Raw genomic sequence first — 16,769 nt, 5'->3', positions numbered from 1 at the left:
TCACTCATCTAAGAGACCTCTTCAGTCTACACTGACTGCAGGTGTCCCACCCTTATAAACAACACAGTGGCATAATGACGAAAAACTACGACTGGTTTCATATCCACATTACTGTGACCATTAACTAGAGTTTAAATGGCCATGTGTACTATTCACCGAGGGTTGGGGAATAGATGCAATCACAGCATTGTAAGATGGCGACAGATGTACACTTAGCCCCCCCCCCCCCCGGTTCAGGGATGGATGGATTGCATTTATATAGCGCTTTTCCCTCTTCACATAGATGACCTCTTTGACTCCCTGTTCAAACCAGCCTTCCTCCCTATCAAGGGTGTGCACATCCTCATCCTTGAAAGAGTGGCCACTGGCCTGTAGGTGGGTGTAGACTGTGGAGTCCTGGCCTGACGTGTTAGCTCTCCTGTGTTGTGCCATCCTCTTGGCCAGCATCTGTTTGGTTTCCCCAATGTACAGGTCACGGCAATCCTCCCAGCACTAACAGTGTACACTATATTGCTCTGTTTGTGCCGGGGGACCGTATCGTTGGGGTGGACCAATTTCTGGCGCAGCATGTTTTGGAGTTTGAAAGCAACTGAGACGCGGTGTTAGTAAAATACACATCTCAACTGTTCCGACATTCCCACCACATACAGAATCACCACTGGTTTGTGCAGAGGCAGCTGTTGTCCATTTGCCCTCTTCGATCTGCTGCTGCACTGTTTGGCCGTCTTCCTGGCTTTGACAAATGCCCTGGGAAGAGGATGGCACAACACAGGAGAGCTAACACGTCAGGCCAGGACTCTACACCCATCTAAGACCAGTGGCCACTCTTTCAAGGATGAGGACGTGCACATCCTTGATAGGGAGGAACACCTAATAGTGATGTTTTTAAACACTCGACCTTGACCTCTTGACCTGTGACCTGTTTTACTCTGCGATGTCGCCTCATTTTGGCATGTTGATTTACCGTTTTATTTTTTTGTGACAAAACAGGAGCACACTAGTCTTATTCACCCTCGCTTTTCTTCTCCTCTCCGGGCTCACGTTCCCTGTTCCCTTCCCTTTTCTGTGCGGCTCTTCAGCCCCCCCCCCACCCCACCCCACCCTCCGTGCTGTAGGCTCCAAGGCCTTTATGCGGTGGAAGAACACACTTGATCCTGTTCAACTCTTCAGGAGTCACACGAAAACACTGATTAGCAATTAAGCCACCCCCTTCTCCTTCAAATTAATCTGTTTATGAAACCAATTAAACGGAATGAGGGTGGTTGAGGGGGGCAGGGGGGATTACACGTGTCTCTCAGATATCCTGCTTTGAGTTGAACGAGTAAGGCTGCACCCCCAGATTTAGAAATCTAACCAGCAATTAACCATGGCATGTGTGTATTTATAAACGTGCGTGCAGTGGTATAATTATGTTTCAATGCATGCCGCTGCGTGAAAATTTTGAAATTAACATGTAAATATTCATGAGAGAAGTGAAACGTGGCTTGGAAACGCAGGAAACCTTGCAGTATAAATCAGGTCAATTTAGCAAGCGTAGTCCCTCTGTCCCGATGTTAAAGTTGGATTATCAGACAAAACCGGTTCAGGGTTTAAAAAAATACAGCCATTAACAACGCCTTGGCTTTAGTACACTAATGTTTTAATGTAAGCATCTTTGTGATAGATTACAGACAAATCAAGTTAAATGCAGTTTAGTATTGATCTCTACGGGTGTCTATAAATGGTTTTAGGCCTAATCCCATTCATTCCTAAATGAGGGAGTGGATTTTTAAACAGGCACAGGCCCAATCTGGGACCAGGTGGCTGATTCTGGATTAAGGGCCAGACCCTTCCTGACCTGCCCCTGTGTCTCTTGGATGAGTTTAAGCTCACACACAGACCAAAATACGCACACCCGCATGCACGCACGCACGCACGCACACACACACGCACACACACACACACACACACACACACGCTTGAAACCATGTTTTGTATGCAGTCAAATATTCACATAACATATACTTCCACTGACCAACCCAAAACCACACTTTAATGTACACCCTCTCTCTATTGAACTCTCGGTGTCTCTCTCTCAATAACACACATACACACACGCACACATACACCCACAAAACCCCCTCCCCTACACACACACACACATACACACATACACAAATCTAAATCCATTTAATGCCATCGCCTCAGCAGCATGTTGACATAAGAGGCCAATGGGCTTTACTAAAGCACATTTAAAAAACATGGGTAAATGAAGCCCCCTCTGAAAAAAAATCACTTAAGGATGCTTAACTGTGGAACAAATGGGCTGTTTGGCCCTACTGTTGTCCAAAGGCAGCTGGTAATACTTTGATGGTGTAAAATATGTGTAATCTAGATTGTTGTATGATGCAACAAAAGCCTGTGGGGGAGACAGGAAGGAGAGGGCCGCTAAGGATGGAGGGTTCCGGAACAGGAGGAACTGTTACCTCATGAAATTGAAAAAAAGGAAAAACAAAAACTGCTGCCATCAATTGTTTTCTGAGAAAGGTAAATATATGACTTATAAACACATCGACCGAACCAGGCCTGGTTTGAACTTGTGAGCATTTCCATTCATTCAGCGAAGAAAGAAGATGCTGCCAGTGTTCAAATACACACGATCCCTGGCTTTTTTCATTTAACGGGTGTTGTCATTGGCAACACCACATGCAAATGAGGAATTTGGAAATTAAGGAATTTTTTTTGCTTGTATTTTTAAGTTGCTTTACCCGAAAAGGAATGGACCTTGTAATGTTTATGTAGAGACCATTATTACAGTAGTTACACATATCACAATCACAATCAGAACACTTTATTCATCCCACACACACACACACACACACACACACACACACACACACACACACACAAAGTGACTGGTCACACGAGTATTGTAAGTGTGATTGTCAACAATAAAATAACTTTACAATAAGAGTAAAAAGCGAGGTAACATTGTGATTCTTTCGCTGTATCTGTGGCTTATTTAACAAGTGACAGATGTGAGTGCTCCTATTAACAAACACACACACATGCACACACGCACATACACACACACAGGGGGAAATAAAGCCCCTTCCCAGAACCCTCCCTCTAACAACCATTACTCTAATAATTAAAGCCTCCAAGGCTTTGAAAGAAGCACAGTGGGAGCTGACTGGATGTGTATGTGACAAAGTGCACGTGTCTCTCTGTATGTGTGTGTGCATGCGTGTGTGTGTGTGTGCATGTGTGTGTGCACACTTGACGCTTTCCACTTGCATTAATTACTATGAATGTTTATGCCTACTTACCTGTGGCTGTATGCACCTGTCTCTATGTGTGTCTGAGCACATGTGTGCGTGCTCGTGTCATTTGTGGTGCATGTTTGCCAGGGGTGTGCCTGCGTTTAAGTGTCTCTTATGCGCAAATGCTTGTACACACCTGAGTGTGTGTGTGTGTGGGTTCAAATGCATCTGCGACAGCGTGTGTGTTTTTGTGTGTGCGGTGACTGTGTGAATGTGGGTGTTTTGTGCGTGCAGTGTGAGGGCTTTATCAGGCGTCTGGAGACCTGCAGAGGAAGCGGGTGGTGGGTGGAGGGGGGGGGTTATGAACAAATAATTGATACAGAAAGAAAGAAATAATTAGCAGATTTGAGCCTGTGTCAGTGGTCGCAACGCTTTCCTCCGAGGAGCCAAAGGGTGAGGGAGGGACCGAGCGAAAGAGGGTGAGAGAGCAAAAGCGAGAGAGAGGGAAAAAGAGGAGGTACTCCCCGGAGGAGCGTGGAGGAGAGACAAACAGCAAGAGAAGCTCTTAAGGGAGGCCCCTGGACAACGGCAGCACAAAAGGATTTGGCTTGCAATTAGCTACTGGAGTTGCCCAGCTCACCTGTGACACCTGTGTGTGTGTGTGTGTGTGTGTGTGTGTGTGTGTGTGTGTGTCTGTGTGTGTGTCTGTGTGTGTGTCTGTGTGTGTGTCTTTGTGTGTGAGACAGACTGTGTATTGGATATAAGTAGAGTGGTCATGAGAGAGAGCGTGTTGAAAGTGCAAGGCATATGTGACAGAGAATGATGTATTTGTTTGCATGTGTGTGTGTGTGTGCATGTGTGTGTGTGTGTGTGTGTGTGTGTGTGTGTGTGTGTGTGTCAGTTGAAATGGACATTTTGTTTGAAACAAATTTCTGAATTCTTAAAGTTAACTCAGTTTTTTTAAAACCTGGCACAGTATTTGCCATCATGCATATTGGCTGTGACATCATCTTACACAGTGGCTTCATTTTGGACATTTTGGACACAGGACCACGGGACCACTGCTAGACAGCCATCCACCCATCCATTATCCAAACTGCTTATCCTGCTCTCAAGGTTGCAGGGATATTGGAGCCTATCCCAGCAGTCACTGGGCGGCAGGCAGGGAGACACCCTGTACAGGCTGCCAGGCCATCACAGCCCCCCCACACACACACACCCACACACACAACCACAAAAAATCACATCGAGGGACAATTTAGTATGGCCGAGTCACCTGACCTACATGTCTTTGGACTGTGGGAGGAAACCGGAGCACCCAAAGGAAACCCACGCAGACATGGGGAGAACATGCAAACTCCACCCAGAGGACACCCCAGGATGAATCCCAAGGTTGGACTATCCCGGGGCTCGAATCGAGGACCTTCTTGCTGTGAGGAGACCGCGCTAACCACTGCGCCGCCCTCCTTTAAGTATGAGCATCAACAATGTCTGAATTTGAATGTAATTCACTAAATGCTAGTTAAACATTTAGAATCCGTGCATGAATGTGTGTGTAACGTACCATCGGTGGTAGTGTTGCCAGGTAGTCGGCCGACCAGTGTGCGGTCAACACACACTCTGTCCAGCTGGGGTCCGTTTAGGATCAGGGTCACCAGAACTCCACTGCTCAACATAAGCTTGAGATAACACACACACACACACACACACACACACACACACACACACACACACACACACACACGTACACCAAATAAAGACTTAAGAAGACAGAATATTTTCATGGTACCAGAATTGCCAATATGTAACTTTTGAAGGTTTTGTCTGGCAGGACACATTGTAGAAGGTGAGGGGAATAATGGATATGGGGTAACGTGTAAGCATAATGTTTACAACACCCTTTAGTTAATGAATTCATTAAACCATCATTTCAATACCTGATATTAAATCCTCTCTTCCTAATTCTGTGTGGCTTGTCATTTTTAATAATCAAAGCACAAAGAAATCACTACTTTAAAACCACCTTAATGCTAGGCAGGTTAAAGGCGGTCCTCGTCCAGTGAAGTGCTGCATCTGTGACCCAGTCAGGATGACCAGGGCAGGAGTCCCAGGCTTTCTAATTGGCAGGAATCTCAATCTAGACCTGAAAAAATAGTGCGTGTGTGTGTGTGTGTGTGTGTGTGTGTGTGTGTGTGTGTGTGTTTATATGTATACATGCAGATACGAGTTACTGTGTACAGAACAGAATGTATAGAATGGAGTTGCGTTAAAGTTTAAGAGTGTGAGTGTGCTTATATAGAGTGTGTACACTTTGCATGTGTCTACTGAATTTGCACTGAATTTTTACATGCTTGTGGGCTTTTGTATATCTGTTTGTGTGTGTGCGTGTGTGTGTGTGTGTGTTTGCACGTGTAGGTGGGCTGAAAGAGGAGGGTACCTGGCAGCAGTGCTTGTTCTTCCATTTGTTGTGAACACACGCATTGGTCTGCAACAGTTCCTGAGAGAGACAGAAACAGAGAGCGAAGAAGAAGAGGAAGATAGAGGGTGAAAGAGGGAGAGAAAGTGAAGGACAGAAAACAAGGGCATGGAAAGAGAAAGAAACAGAAAGTCCTATTATTAGAGAATGAATAAGGGTGAGTTGAAAGTGGATGCAGGTACAGTGTGGTTGTGTGTGTATGTGATAGTTTGTGTTGTGTGTGTGTGTGTGTGTGTGTGTGTGTGTGTGTGTGTGTGTGTGTGTGTGTGTGTGAGAGAGAGAGAGAGAGAGAGAGAGAGCAAGAGAGAGTAGGGTCAGTCATTCCTGCCACATTCCAAACACAGCTGGGGTGATTGGAGAGGAGGAGAGAGGAGAGGAGGGGCTGTGGGAGAGGGGGTGAGGAGGGTGGTATTAGTGATGGTAAGGGAAGGGTGTGTGTGTGTATATGTGTGTGTGTTTCTAGATTCAGACAATGGTTGAGGGTGAAAGAGGAGGGAGACGAGTATGTGTGTGTGTGCGTGCGTGTGTGTGTGTGTGTGTGCATGTGCGTGTGTGTGTGTGTGGGGGGGGTGAGGAGAGTCAGGTCCCAGCAAACAAAGCCAGGTCTGTGCTGGCACAAGAAAAGAAGGGGGGCGAGGGGTGGATGGAAGAGGAATGAGGAAAGGAAGGAGGAGGAAGAGAAGGAGGCAGGAAGGGGACCAAGTCCCCCCCACAGCGTACCTCCATCCCCACCCAAACCCACACCCACCGGTCCCCTCAAATATCCCCCTCGATGACAGAACGTGGCCGCAAGAGAGGTGATGAGAGAGGGAGAGGGAGGGAGAGAGACAGGGAGTGAGAGAGTCAGGGGGAGCAAGTGAGTGAGAGAGGGCGAAAGAGAGAGGGGGGACAAGAGAGAATGCCCCTATTTGTTAATCAATCGGGCGTTTCGGAAAGGGAAAACTCCCAAAATCCAAGGGGAGAGCAGGGGGGAGAAGGGTAAGGGAGGGGGGTGCAGTTACCTCTAAGTCCCTCAGCGAATCACGGAGCCTCTCTGGACGGGAGTTCCTAGGGGTCCACGAATAGCCTCGAGCTATGGGGTGGGTGGTGGATGGGGGTGGGGACACAGGAAGTTTGGGGAGATCATGTGATTTCCATGTTGAAAACACAGAGACAAGCATATTACAGAACAGAGACAGGAAATACTTTTAAAGAATTTGTAAGGACTCGACACCGGAACCTCCGCCTGATGGTGTAAAATAGTGGGCGTTTATGAAGGAGGTCTCTGGGTGGAGGTCAGGCCATAAATGAGGGTGACTGGAGAAAATATATCATCACTAAGTGGTTAGCACAGGGAGTTCTGGATGACGACCGGGTCAAATCAAGCAGAAAGGGTAAATACAGCAGGTAGTCAGAAAAGCAATGCTGAAAATTCAGTCCTGAATCTAAGAGAAAGAAAGCGTTTGCAATGGAGCATGGTGCTCTCATGCTCTCATTTACTAACAACTGGCCTCACATACAAACCATTACTTATACACCCACAGCCACTGGGAGCTGCCCAGTCATCATCCTCATCATCATCCTCATCAATTCTGTAACCTATGGAGGTCGTAGGAGCACAGCTGATGGCTCAACAGGTTGAGTCATCATTGTGTTTCAGTAGGGGGAGTACCTGGTGGTCCCTATCTCCTCTCCAGGTATGGATGGCCATTGGCTCACAGAAGAACTCCTCCGCCCTTTGATAGGTTTTGTTTTTAGTCCTGCTGGGTGTCCATACACCCTCCTCACAACAACCCAAGGGTTGAAATGGGGGTGCCAGTTTAGTCGCCGCCACCGACCTGATGGTTGCAGTTTAACGTCATACCCAGGACGAAGCTGCCCGGTACAACTGCTTTACAACAGCCATCTGCTTTTTTACAATAAGCAGCTAACATCTGAAACAACTAGGGCTCCGGTGCCTTGCTCAGGGACACCTTACAAGTAGTGTTTTAGGGAAGAGGCACATTTTCTTGCTCATCACCCAGACTTTCCAGGTTTTGAGCTAGCCACTCACCATCATGGTCAACAGAACCCACTCTCTATCATGTCTCTGGGTGGAAATTAGCTTCGGTACGAAGTATGCATTTCTGTACAAATGTGAAATCACAGGTAGGTTCCATTTCAAAAAGATACTACCGTTATGAATTCATGTATCTTGGTATAAATACACAACTGCACAACATAAACCATTTCAAGCAATGTTTCAAGTTGTGTTTTTCTGGGTGTTTGGTTGGCGTAGCGGTCTATTCCGTTGCCTACCAACACGGGGATCGCCGGTTCGAATCCCCGTGTTGCCTCTGGCTTGGTTGAGCGTCCCTTCAGACACAGTTGGTTGTGTCTGCAGGTGGGAAGCCGGATGTGGGTATGTGTCCTGGTCGCTGCACTAGTGCCTCCTCTGGTTGGTTGGGGCGCCTGTTCAGGGGGGAGGGGGAACTGGAGGAATAGCATGGTCCTTCCCCATGCTGTGCCCCCCTGGTGAAACCCCTCACTGTCAGGTGAAAAGAAGCAGCTGGCAACCCTACATGTATCGCAGGAGGCATGTGGTAGTCTGCAGCCCTCCCCGGATCGGCAGAGGGGGTGGAGCAGTGACCGGGACGGCTTGGAAAAGTGGGGTAATTGGCCAAGTACAATTGGGGAGTAAAGGGGGGGGGTTTCTATGTAAGGTCATCAGAAGTCAACCATGAATGTTGGCCCATTCAGGTATTTGTTGCTACACCACATACTCACCCCCATGTTGAAAAACTAGACTTAAACTCACCTCTAACACACAAAATCTACATTGATGTGGATGCTTTATTATGTGTTCATAATTCTGACATCATATATATATATAGTGTTTTTTTTCCCCGGAAACCATCAATGGTGTTGATAAAAGTACTCAACAAATGAGGAGCGGAATATTAAGATAGATGTAGGGAAGAAAAAAAACAGCCTTAAGCCACCACATTTGGTCAGTGGTAGACAAGAATATTAATTATCCTATTTTATGGAAAAGCCTCACAAAGCGCAATGCGTATTCAGTTAACAGCAAAAGATGTAACCTATGCTTGGCAGAGAAATATTTTATTATTTGCAAGCTGATATATCCACCTGGAACAGCAGAAATGAACTGGCCACCAGCTGTAGACACAGAAAAAAATATCTGCTTTGTAACTACAAGTAAAACAGTGTCTTTATTACCCCCCCCCCCCATTAGCTCAGGAATCAGGAACACTTTTTCTTATTTACTTTTATTAGATGATACACATGTGACATTTATTAAATGTTATATTTTTATATTTTAACTGTCTGCCCTCCCAACTGTGCCCCAACACCACTTCACTTTATGATATATGTAAATTACCCCATTTGACGTTATCTTGTTATATTTTAAATGTACGAAATGATTAAATTTTAATGTATTAAAGTTTTTTTCCTACATCTTAATATATATATATATATATATATATATATATATATATATATATATATATATATAGCAGCAATTATTTTGCTGGAATTGATAATGAGCAGACTAAAAGAAGAGACGCTGTTCTCGTAAGAGTCCCGCAGGAAGAAATTCCTCCTGAAACGTAACCTCACATTTAGCATAAAATACCACAACACTTGCAATTCCCGTTATGGTTCAGTTTCCCAGCCTTTCCATTTCTGCTACACTCTCTCTCCCTCTCTTTCTCTATAACTCTCTCACCCCTTTCCTCTCGTTGTCAAATAGAACAGGGATATGAAAAAAAATTGGAAAAAAAAGACGAGCTAATTGAATTTTCACATCTTCTCCAGCCCACACATACACATGAACTTCAGTGGAGAGTGAGAGAGAGAGAGCAAGAGCGAGAGAGAGACAGGGAAAGAGAGACAGAGACAGAAACAGACAGAGAGGAAGAGAAGATGTGAGGAAGGCTCTCCAAATCTGTTTATTTTCCAGCCTGAACCTCTTCATCGTTCCCGGAATGAACCATTAAGAAACGCGGCCCACCATTAAGAGGAGTGGGGAGAGAGAGGAGGTAAACAGATGCATGCAAATGAGATGAGGGCGGTAAAGGGGGTGTTGGGGGAGTCAGGGGAGAGAGGGAGGAGGTGGAAGGGAAGGCAGGGGGACGCGTGTTTGTCTCCTGATAAGGGTGTTTATATTCCACTCCTGGGTGTAAAGGAGAGAGAGGGAAAGGGAGAAACAGAGAGAGAAACAGAGAGAGGGGGAGAAGGAAAAGAATGCAAGCAGAAGAGACGGAGCAACAAAACAAAAAAGACAAAAGGAAAACGAGAGGGAGAGAAGAAAAGATGATGAAGACAAAAAAACAAAGAAAATATCAGAAGTAGGCTGTTCGATGGACAAAGAGAGACAGACAGAGAGAGAGAGAGAGAGAGAGAGAGAGAGAGAGAGAGAGAGAGAGAGAGAGAGAGAGAGAGAGAGAGTATAGGCAGTTGGCTAGCTGATGGACACAGGGAAAGAAAGAGAAAAAGCGTATTGAGAGTAGCCTGATTGAGTGATGGAGTGAGAGCACTGGGAGAAGGCGGGTTGACTGACAGAGTGACAGAGAAAGAGTGAGGAAGACAGAGAGCGTGAGAAAGAGAGAAAGTACAGGGAATAGGCTGGTTGATTGACTAGAACAGTTCCCTTTGGAAGATGACCATCCTCTGAGGAGTAATGCCTAATGGAAGCAAACTTAAGGAGAGGTTCAGACTTGAGATCACACATTTTCTCTCTCTCTCTCTCTCTCTCTCTCTCTCTCTCTCTCTCTCTCTCTCACACACACACACACACACACACACACACACACACACACACACACACACACACACACACACACACACACACACACACACACACACACACACAGCATGTCCACAACCATTCACTCATAGATCTAGACACAAACAGTTATTGTAGTATATTGTACTGTAACAGGTGCAAACACACATATCTATGCACACACACACAGATGCACAGACAAGAATACACACATGCAAAAAAAAATGGCCATACACACACAGCACAACACATAAGGCCAAACACAGACATAACTTTGGCTGAAGACTGTGAATATTATTGTCACTCTTGACCCGGCTGTGTGTGTGGACTTACTTTCACAGAAGTGTTGCTTCTCACTGTAGTAGTGCTGCTGCTGTACACTGGCTGAGAGAAGAGACAGTGAAGGACATTGCTTTAGGATCCATCCAGGGAACAACCTAAACAACTGATAGTTCATTCATTCATTCATTCATTATCCAAACCGCTCAGGGTCGCGGGGATGCTGGAGCCTACCCCAGCAGTCACTGGGTGGCAGGCGGGGAGACACCCTGGACAGGCTGCCGGACCATCACAACAACTAATAGTTACAACCTTTAAAAGTCGTGTTTAAAAATCTTCACCTCAGTCTGAAACAACTATGCACCAAACATAAGTGAAAGAACAAGTTTGAACAAAATCAGTGTTGTGATATTTACAAAATCACATGTGGGAAATGTTACTTTTCAGAGATCAACAGCTATAGGTTAGTAAACACAACACATCGGAGAATCTAATCACACCATTTATCAATACACTAATATTGTATCAGTGTTCAGATAACATGACCAACATTCTGATTCACGTTACCTATCATATGATGCATAACACAAATTTACACTGCTCCAAGCCAGCACACGTGTGTTATATCACAAAATTGGTGCATCTGAGGAAACACTGTGCACGGTAACAGTAGAGGGAAAACAGTCTAATATTTACATTAAGGTTTTATAAAACAACCCACCAACAGAGTGAACCTGCAGCTCAACTGACCCCACAACCCTCAGAAGCTGCGTCTCAACTCAGTGTCACCACATAACCAGGCCTCCCGACCTGGCTGTCCTGAACAGGTAAGTGGCCTGTCGGGTAGCGGGCCCTTCCGGCAGTCAAGACCACTTCCAGGATTAGTAGTATTAATCAGATAAGAAAGAGAGGGGCCAGACAAGCCTAGACATGGGCACCTGCTCTGGGGCAGGGTGGGGAAGGCTTGGGGGGGGGGGCTTGGCTGAGGGGGGGAACCCCTAGAGTCATTCCAATGAGCCTGGGACTCCCTCTTGTGGTGAGATCTTAAACTGACATTTAATTGGCATATAGGTGGCCTTTGATGCACCAATGCAGGGGTCTGTGTGCAGGTCTATGTGCACCACAAACACAAGTATAGACACACACCCATACACAAACACACATACACAAGGTGGTAAGAGCACACACAAGCACACACTATGCACGCACATATGCATGTATGCACAAACATACACATAAACATAACCACATACATACCTAAATATATGACTATGCACACAAGCACACACACATCACTGCACACATATGATGCCACACATCTGTAGTCAAAATATGCTCACATTCACAAATCGCTCCCTTGTGATTAATTAGCAAGTGATTAATTAGCAAAAGTCAACTTGAGTTGCAAGGAGTGAATTGCGAAGTTGAAAAATAGATGGCGATAGGATAATAGCCATGTCTAATATGACTAACTAATCTAATCTCATCTACATTAACACAAATGGTGAGCAGATTGTTACACTGCTGTGTGAAAATGGTGGGATTCATTTGGACAGAAAACATTCTGTTCTCCTCCTCTAGCTCTCCTCCCTCCATACACTCCTCCTCCTCCTCCTCCACCACCTCCTCTCCTCTCCTCCCTCCCCTCTGATATCAAGCCACACTTTAGTAATCCTCCAAATGAAAGGGATTTGGAACGAGAGCATCGTCTCTCCACCACAGATTGGAATGAAAGAGAAGGCAGCTTTTTTAGATGAGAGAGCAGAGGGAGAGAACCTCCATGCTAAAAATGAGAAAGAGAAAGAGACAGGGAGGAAGAGAGAGAGATGGGGGAACTACATATCAACGAGAGGACAAAACAAACATTGCTGAGAGACAGCAACTGAAGGAGAAAGAGAGTGAGAGTGAGACAGAATAAAACACAGGAGGTTTTCACTGTAATAAAGAGAGAATTGTGCATAGGAAGAAAACGAGAGCAAAACATGTAGGGAGCAAATGTAAAGGTGAGACGGACGCCTCCATAGCCCATAGTAAACACCATTAGAGAGGGAAAGAAGAGATGCGATTATCCACGCAGGTGAAATCAAAATCATATACTATATCTTAAAAATAAAAGAAACAAATACACAAATACACTAATTATTATAAATTACTTCACCAAACTTCTTATAGGTTAAATATTGAAAAACAAAACAAAAACCTCTTAAAAAGAACCTCGGGAGGACTGATTTGAGTGCTTCCTGATCTGAACGCAACGTGAGGGGAAACTTTCCTGGCCTCAGGCAATATGAGGCAGGGCTATGCGGGGCTTCCTGCTATGTGATCTGGGAGAAAGTCAACAGTTTAGTTTTCCTATCGCTGTGTGGCAGGACCCCGGGTCAACGGGAACACACTGAGTGAAAGAGATAGAAACATGGAGGACTAATAACCTCTGAGTGTTTGTGAGTGTGTGTTATTGTTGTTTGTAAAGTGTGTGTGTGTGTGTGTGAAACAGAAGTATATAGCATATAAATAATAGTTCATGTGTTCCTATGGTTGTTTTTGTGCATGTGTGTGTAATATGATGTTATATGTGTGACGGCAGCACACATACTGTCTTCGCCTGCACGCACATGTGTGTGTGTGTTTACATGAGCGTGTATGTGGCATCTGACAGTGCTAAATCTGTGCATGTAAAGCGAGGCAAAGAATATACCCTACTTAATAATTGCTTCTTTGTTTGCGTGTGCATATGCAAGAGCAGGAAAGATGCAGCACTAATATACCCTGTGCGCGTGGGAGCGCGTGGGCACATGCATGTGATCACAAGCCTGCATGCACAACTATCACTCATGTAAAACGTGGGAGGCAGCAGAAAGCCCGCCCTCATATGTAAAGGAATCACATACATTCAAAAACAACACAAACGCCAGCTTAATCTTAAACACAAACAGACATCCAATATAAACACTATTTACCTGGCTCTCCTTTATCGTAGTACTGATAGGTGCCAATATCCGTATCTGCGAGGTGGGAGAGAGAGAGACAGTGAGCGAGAGAGATGGGGGGGGGGGGGAGAAAGAGAATGAGAGATGAACATCTAGCTGTCACGAAAAAGCGGAAGAAAGATCAGCAATTTTGCAGCGTGGGATAAACAATCCCTATCAGCTGCTGGCCTGTCCCGTGTGCCTGCACAGCGGCTGAGATAAGACCCTCGGAGTGGGAGGGGGGGGCGAAGGAACAGAGGAGTTGGGAAAAAATAAAAATGGGAGGAGGGGGGCAGAGGGGCATTAATAAGGTAAGGGGTGTGCCTTCAACCATCTAACCCACCCAGGGGGCAGAAGACCCCCCCCCCCCACACACACACATACATATACACCTTTATTCACACATCTGCAAACAGATGGGCAGCACACACACATACACACATATAGTGCCTATGGACAATCAAACGAAGTCACTTAGGGGATTCAGGCACATCTACCTAACCCCCCCCACAAATACACACATACACACACACACACACACACACACCCTACTTTTTTGCATTAAACTGCTGAGCTGAGCTGTTTTGTGGTGTGTTTTCCTGCAGGCCCAAACCTAATGCAGTGAGTCTGATTCTCCCAACAAGACATTTCTTTATCAACCTGCTACTGCCGCTCCCCAGGCCAGCTCACACTAAAGTAGAGAGCGCACACAATCACGCACACACACACACACGTACAGAAAAACAAACTCACGGAAATGTATACTGATGCATAGACAGTGTTTAAAATAAACACATACACACCACACATTCTGGTGATTTGTCATAAGTATCTTAAAAACAGTGAAGGGGTTCATTTCTAAGACACTATGAATCTGTTTTGGACTGTGCAACAAACCGCCGTCACAGCCGAGCTCTCGACGGAGATTTACCGGGGCTCTCTGGCACAGAGACCAAGACAACAATTTTCTTTTGTAGGTCAAAGCAACAGCCAGTTCATTACAACAACAACAAAAAATACTCAAGATTAAAAATGGAAAAGCAACAGCGAGACATCTCCAGAGATTTTAGGTGGGAGAGAGCGGCTGCATCGCTGCATCTCTCACTCTCACACACAGGACACGCATGCAGGCACACACACACAAACTTGCACATGTGTGTGTGTGCATATAATCGTCGATATCCATTCATAAAAGTGGCCTAAAGACAGCTTTTTACAAGACTGCAGTTGTGTGTCTGTTCCCTGTGTGGTGCATTAGCCCCTTCTCCACCCCACCTGCCACCTGTACTGCACTGTCCCGTCCTGAAAAATCTCCCCTGCATGTCCACTGTCATCACTATAGCTCTTAAACAGTCCTAGTGAACCCACACTCACAACCACACCAGGAGGTCCTGCACCTGCCGGGTGAAGCACCCACTAGAAGTTTAACAGGTCAAGCGCTGTCTTTAATTAACCAGTCACTTATGTCAACTAAAGTCACTACTTTTACTAATACTGATGTACATGTCTCCATTTTTTTCATCACCTTCCACCCCCCCCACCCCCCCCACACACTGTTGCAGTTCTTACAATGTGATGGTCACTGAAACAGAAGTGGTTGTGACCACCATGGAAGTTCCCAATATGAATACATTTATGGCACAGCACACAATGGAAAAAGACATTACTGTGACCGGCGAGATTGAATCTGGGCCCCCAAAGAGAAAACATATAAGTGAAGTGAATGGTTACAACCCTGCTCTGACTTGAAAACCACTGCTGAGGTGCTCTCTGAGCAAGACGCTTAATCCAGCAGCTGCCTGCATGGAGCCGATCAAATTAGATTACATTACACTTTAAGTCTCCCTGTGGGGACTTCTGGTCATCCGAGCTGAAGAAAAAACAGGACGTAGATTAAAGGACAAGAAACTTGGAGAATAGTGAAGTTAATGACACAAATAATTACAACAACAAATCAGTGTGAAATCAATACAGCAATAAAAGAGCTCAGATATAGTGGCTTACAGCGAGTGTGCTTTCACATTGTCAGATGTACTGATGGAGAATGAACATCTTACATGTACACTTTTTTTTCAGATTTCCCCCCCTTTTTCTCCCCAATTGTACTTGGCCAATTACCCCACTCTTCCGAGCCATCCCGGTTGCTGCTCCACCCCCTCTGCCGATCCAGGGACAGCTGCAGACTACAACATGTGGAGTCGCCAGCCACCTCCTTTTACCTGACAGTGAGGACTCTCACCAGGGGGACGTAGCGCGTGGGAGGATCACACTATTCTCCCCAGTTCCCCCTCCCCTCTGAACAGGCACCCCAACCGACCTGAGGAGGCGCTAGTGCAGCGACCAGGACACATACCCACATCTGGCTTCCCACCTGCACAGTTTTTGAAGTGGATGTACTATACAATAAAAAAGTAAGCAGGGAAAGGGTGCGTCACACCTTGCTGATCAAGCGTCCTCACTCAGATGTATTCATCCACTGTTTGCCAAGATAGAATACATACACACACAGCAAGAAAAAATAAACAAATAAGGATATGTCACCTTCATGTAGGATATACACCCCGTCACACCTTATACACACCTTATGTGTACACATACACAAACGTACACACACACACACACACACACACACACACACACACACACACACACACACACACACACACACACACATCAGCCTTCAAAGAGACACTATCTCTGTCTAAAGCTCAGGAGACTGTGAAAGACAAGACGGAATGGAAGGGAGGGAAAACAAGAAAATAGAGAAATGGAGCATTTTCTTCCGACAGAAAAGATGGACTGATATGTGATGCGGATGGGAACAGACAACAGCTGTTAGAAAAGGCAAACTTGGTCTCTGCCAACAACGCCCAGCATGATAGGAACTGGTCATTATGGCAAGCAAGGCAAGGGCTAAATGTCAATCAGAAATGGGAGAGAGCCAGGATTGGTCCAGCCAGTCAACAGGGAACATCTTCACCATATTAGTTGCTGTTTAGAACTAATTATTAGGTCCAAGAATACCAAGTCAATCGTCA

The 16,769-nt window shown here is 45.6% G+C and overlaps 1 protein-coding gene across 1 annotated transcript in view; it reads right to left on the bottom strand.

The window, feature by feature from the left end:
• wdpcp (WD repeat containing planar cell polarity effector) overlaps positions 1–16,769 on the bottom strand; it is a 114,978-nt gene that overhangs the window by 55,540 nt on the left and 42,669 nt on the right. Inside the window, 5 exon segments of the mRNA XM_056292139.1 lie at positions 4,807–4,921; positions 5,680–5,739; positions 6,720–6,790; positions 10,820–10,870; positions 13,723–13,767. Coding sequence (XP_056148114.1) covers positions 4,807–4,921; positions 5,680–5,739; positions 6,720–6,790; positions 10,820–10,870; positions 13,723–13,767 — 342 coding nt within the window.

This window comes from Lampris incognitus, chromosome 13 (assembly GCF_029633865.1).
Source record: "Lampris incognitus isolate fLamInc1 chromosome 13, fLamInc1.hap2, whole genome shotgun sequence".
Lineage (NCBI taxonomy): Eukaryota > Metazoa > Chordata > Actinopteri > Lampriformes > Lampridae > Lampris > Lampris incognitus.
The sequence above is the reverse complement of the archived record's forward strand: the minus strand, read 5'-3'. Positions and strand labels throughout refer to the sequence as shown.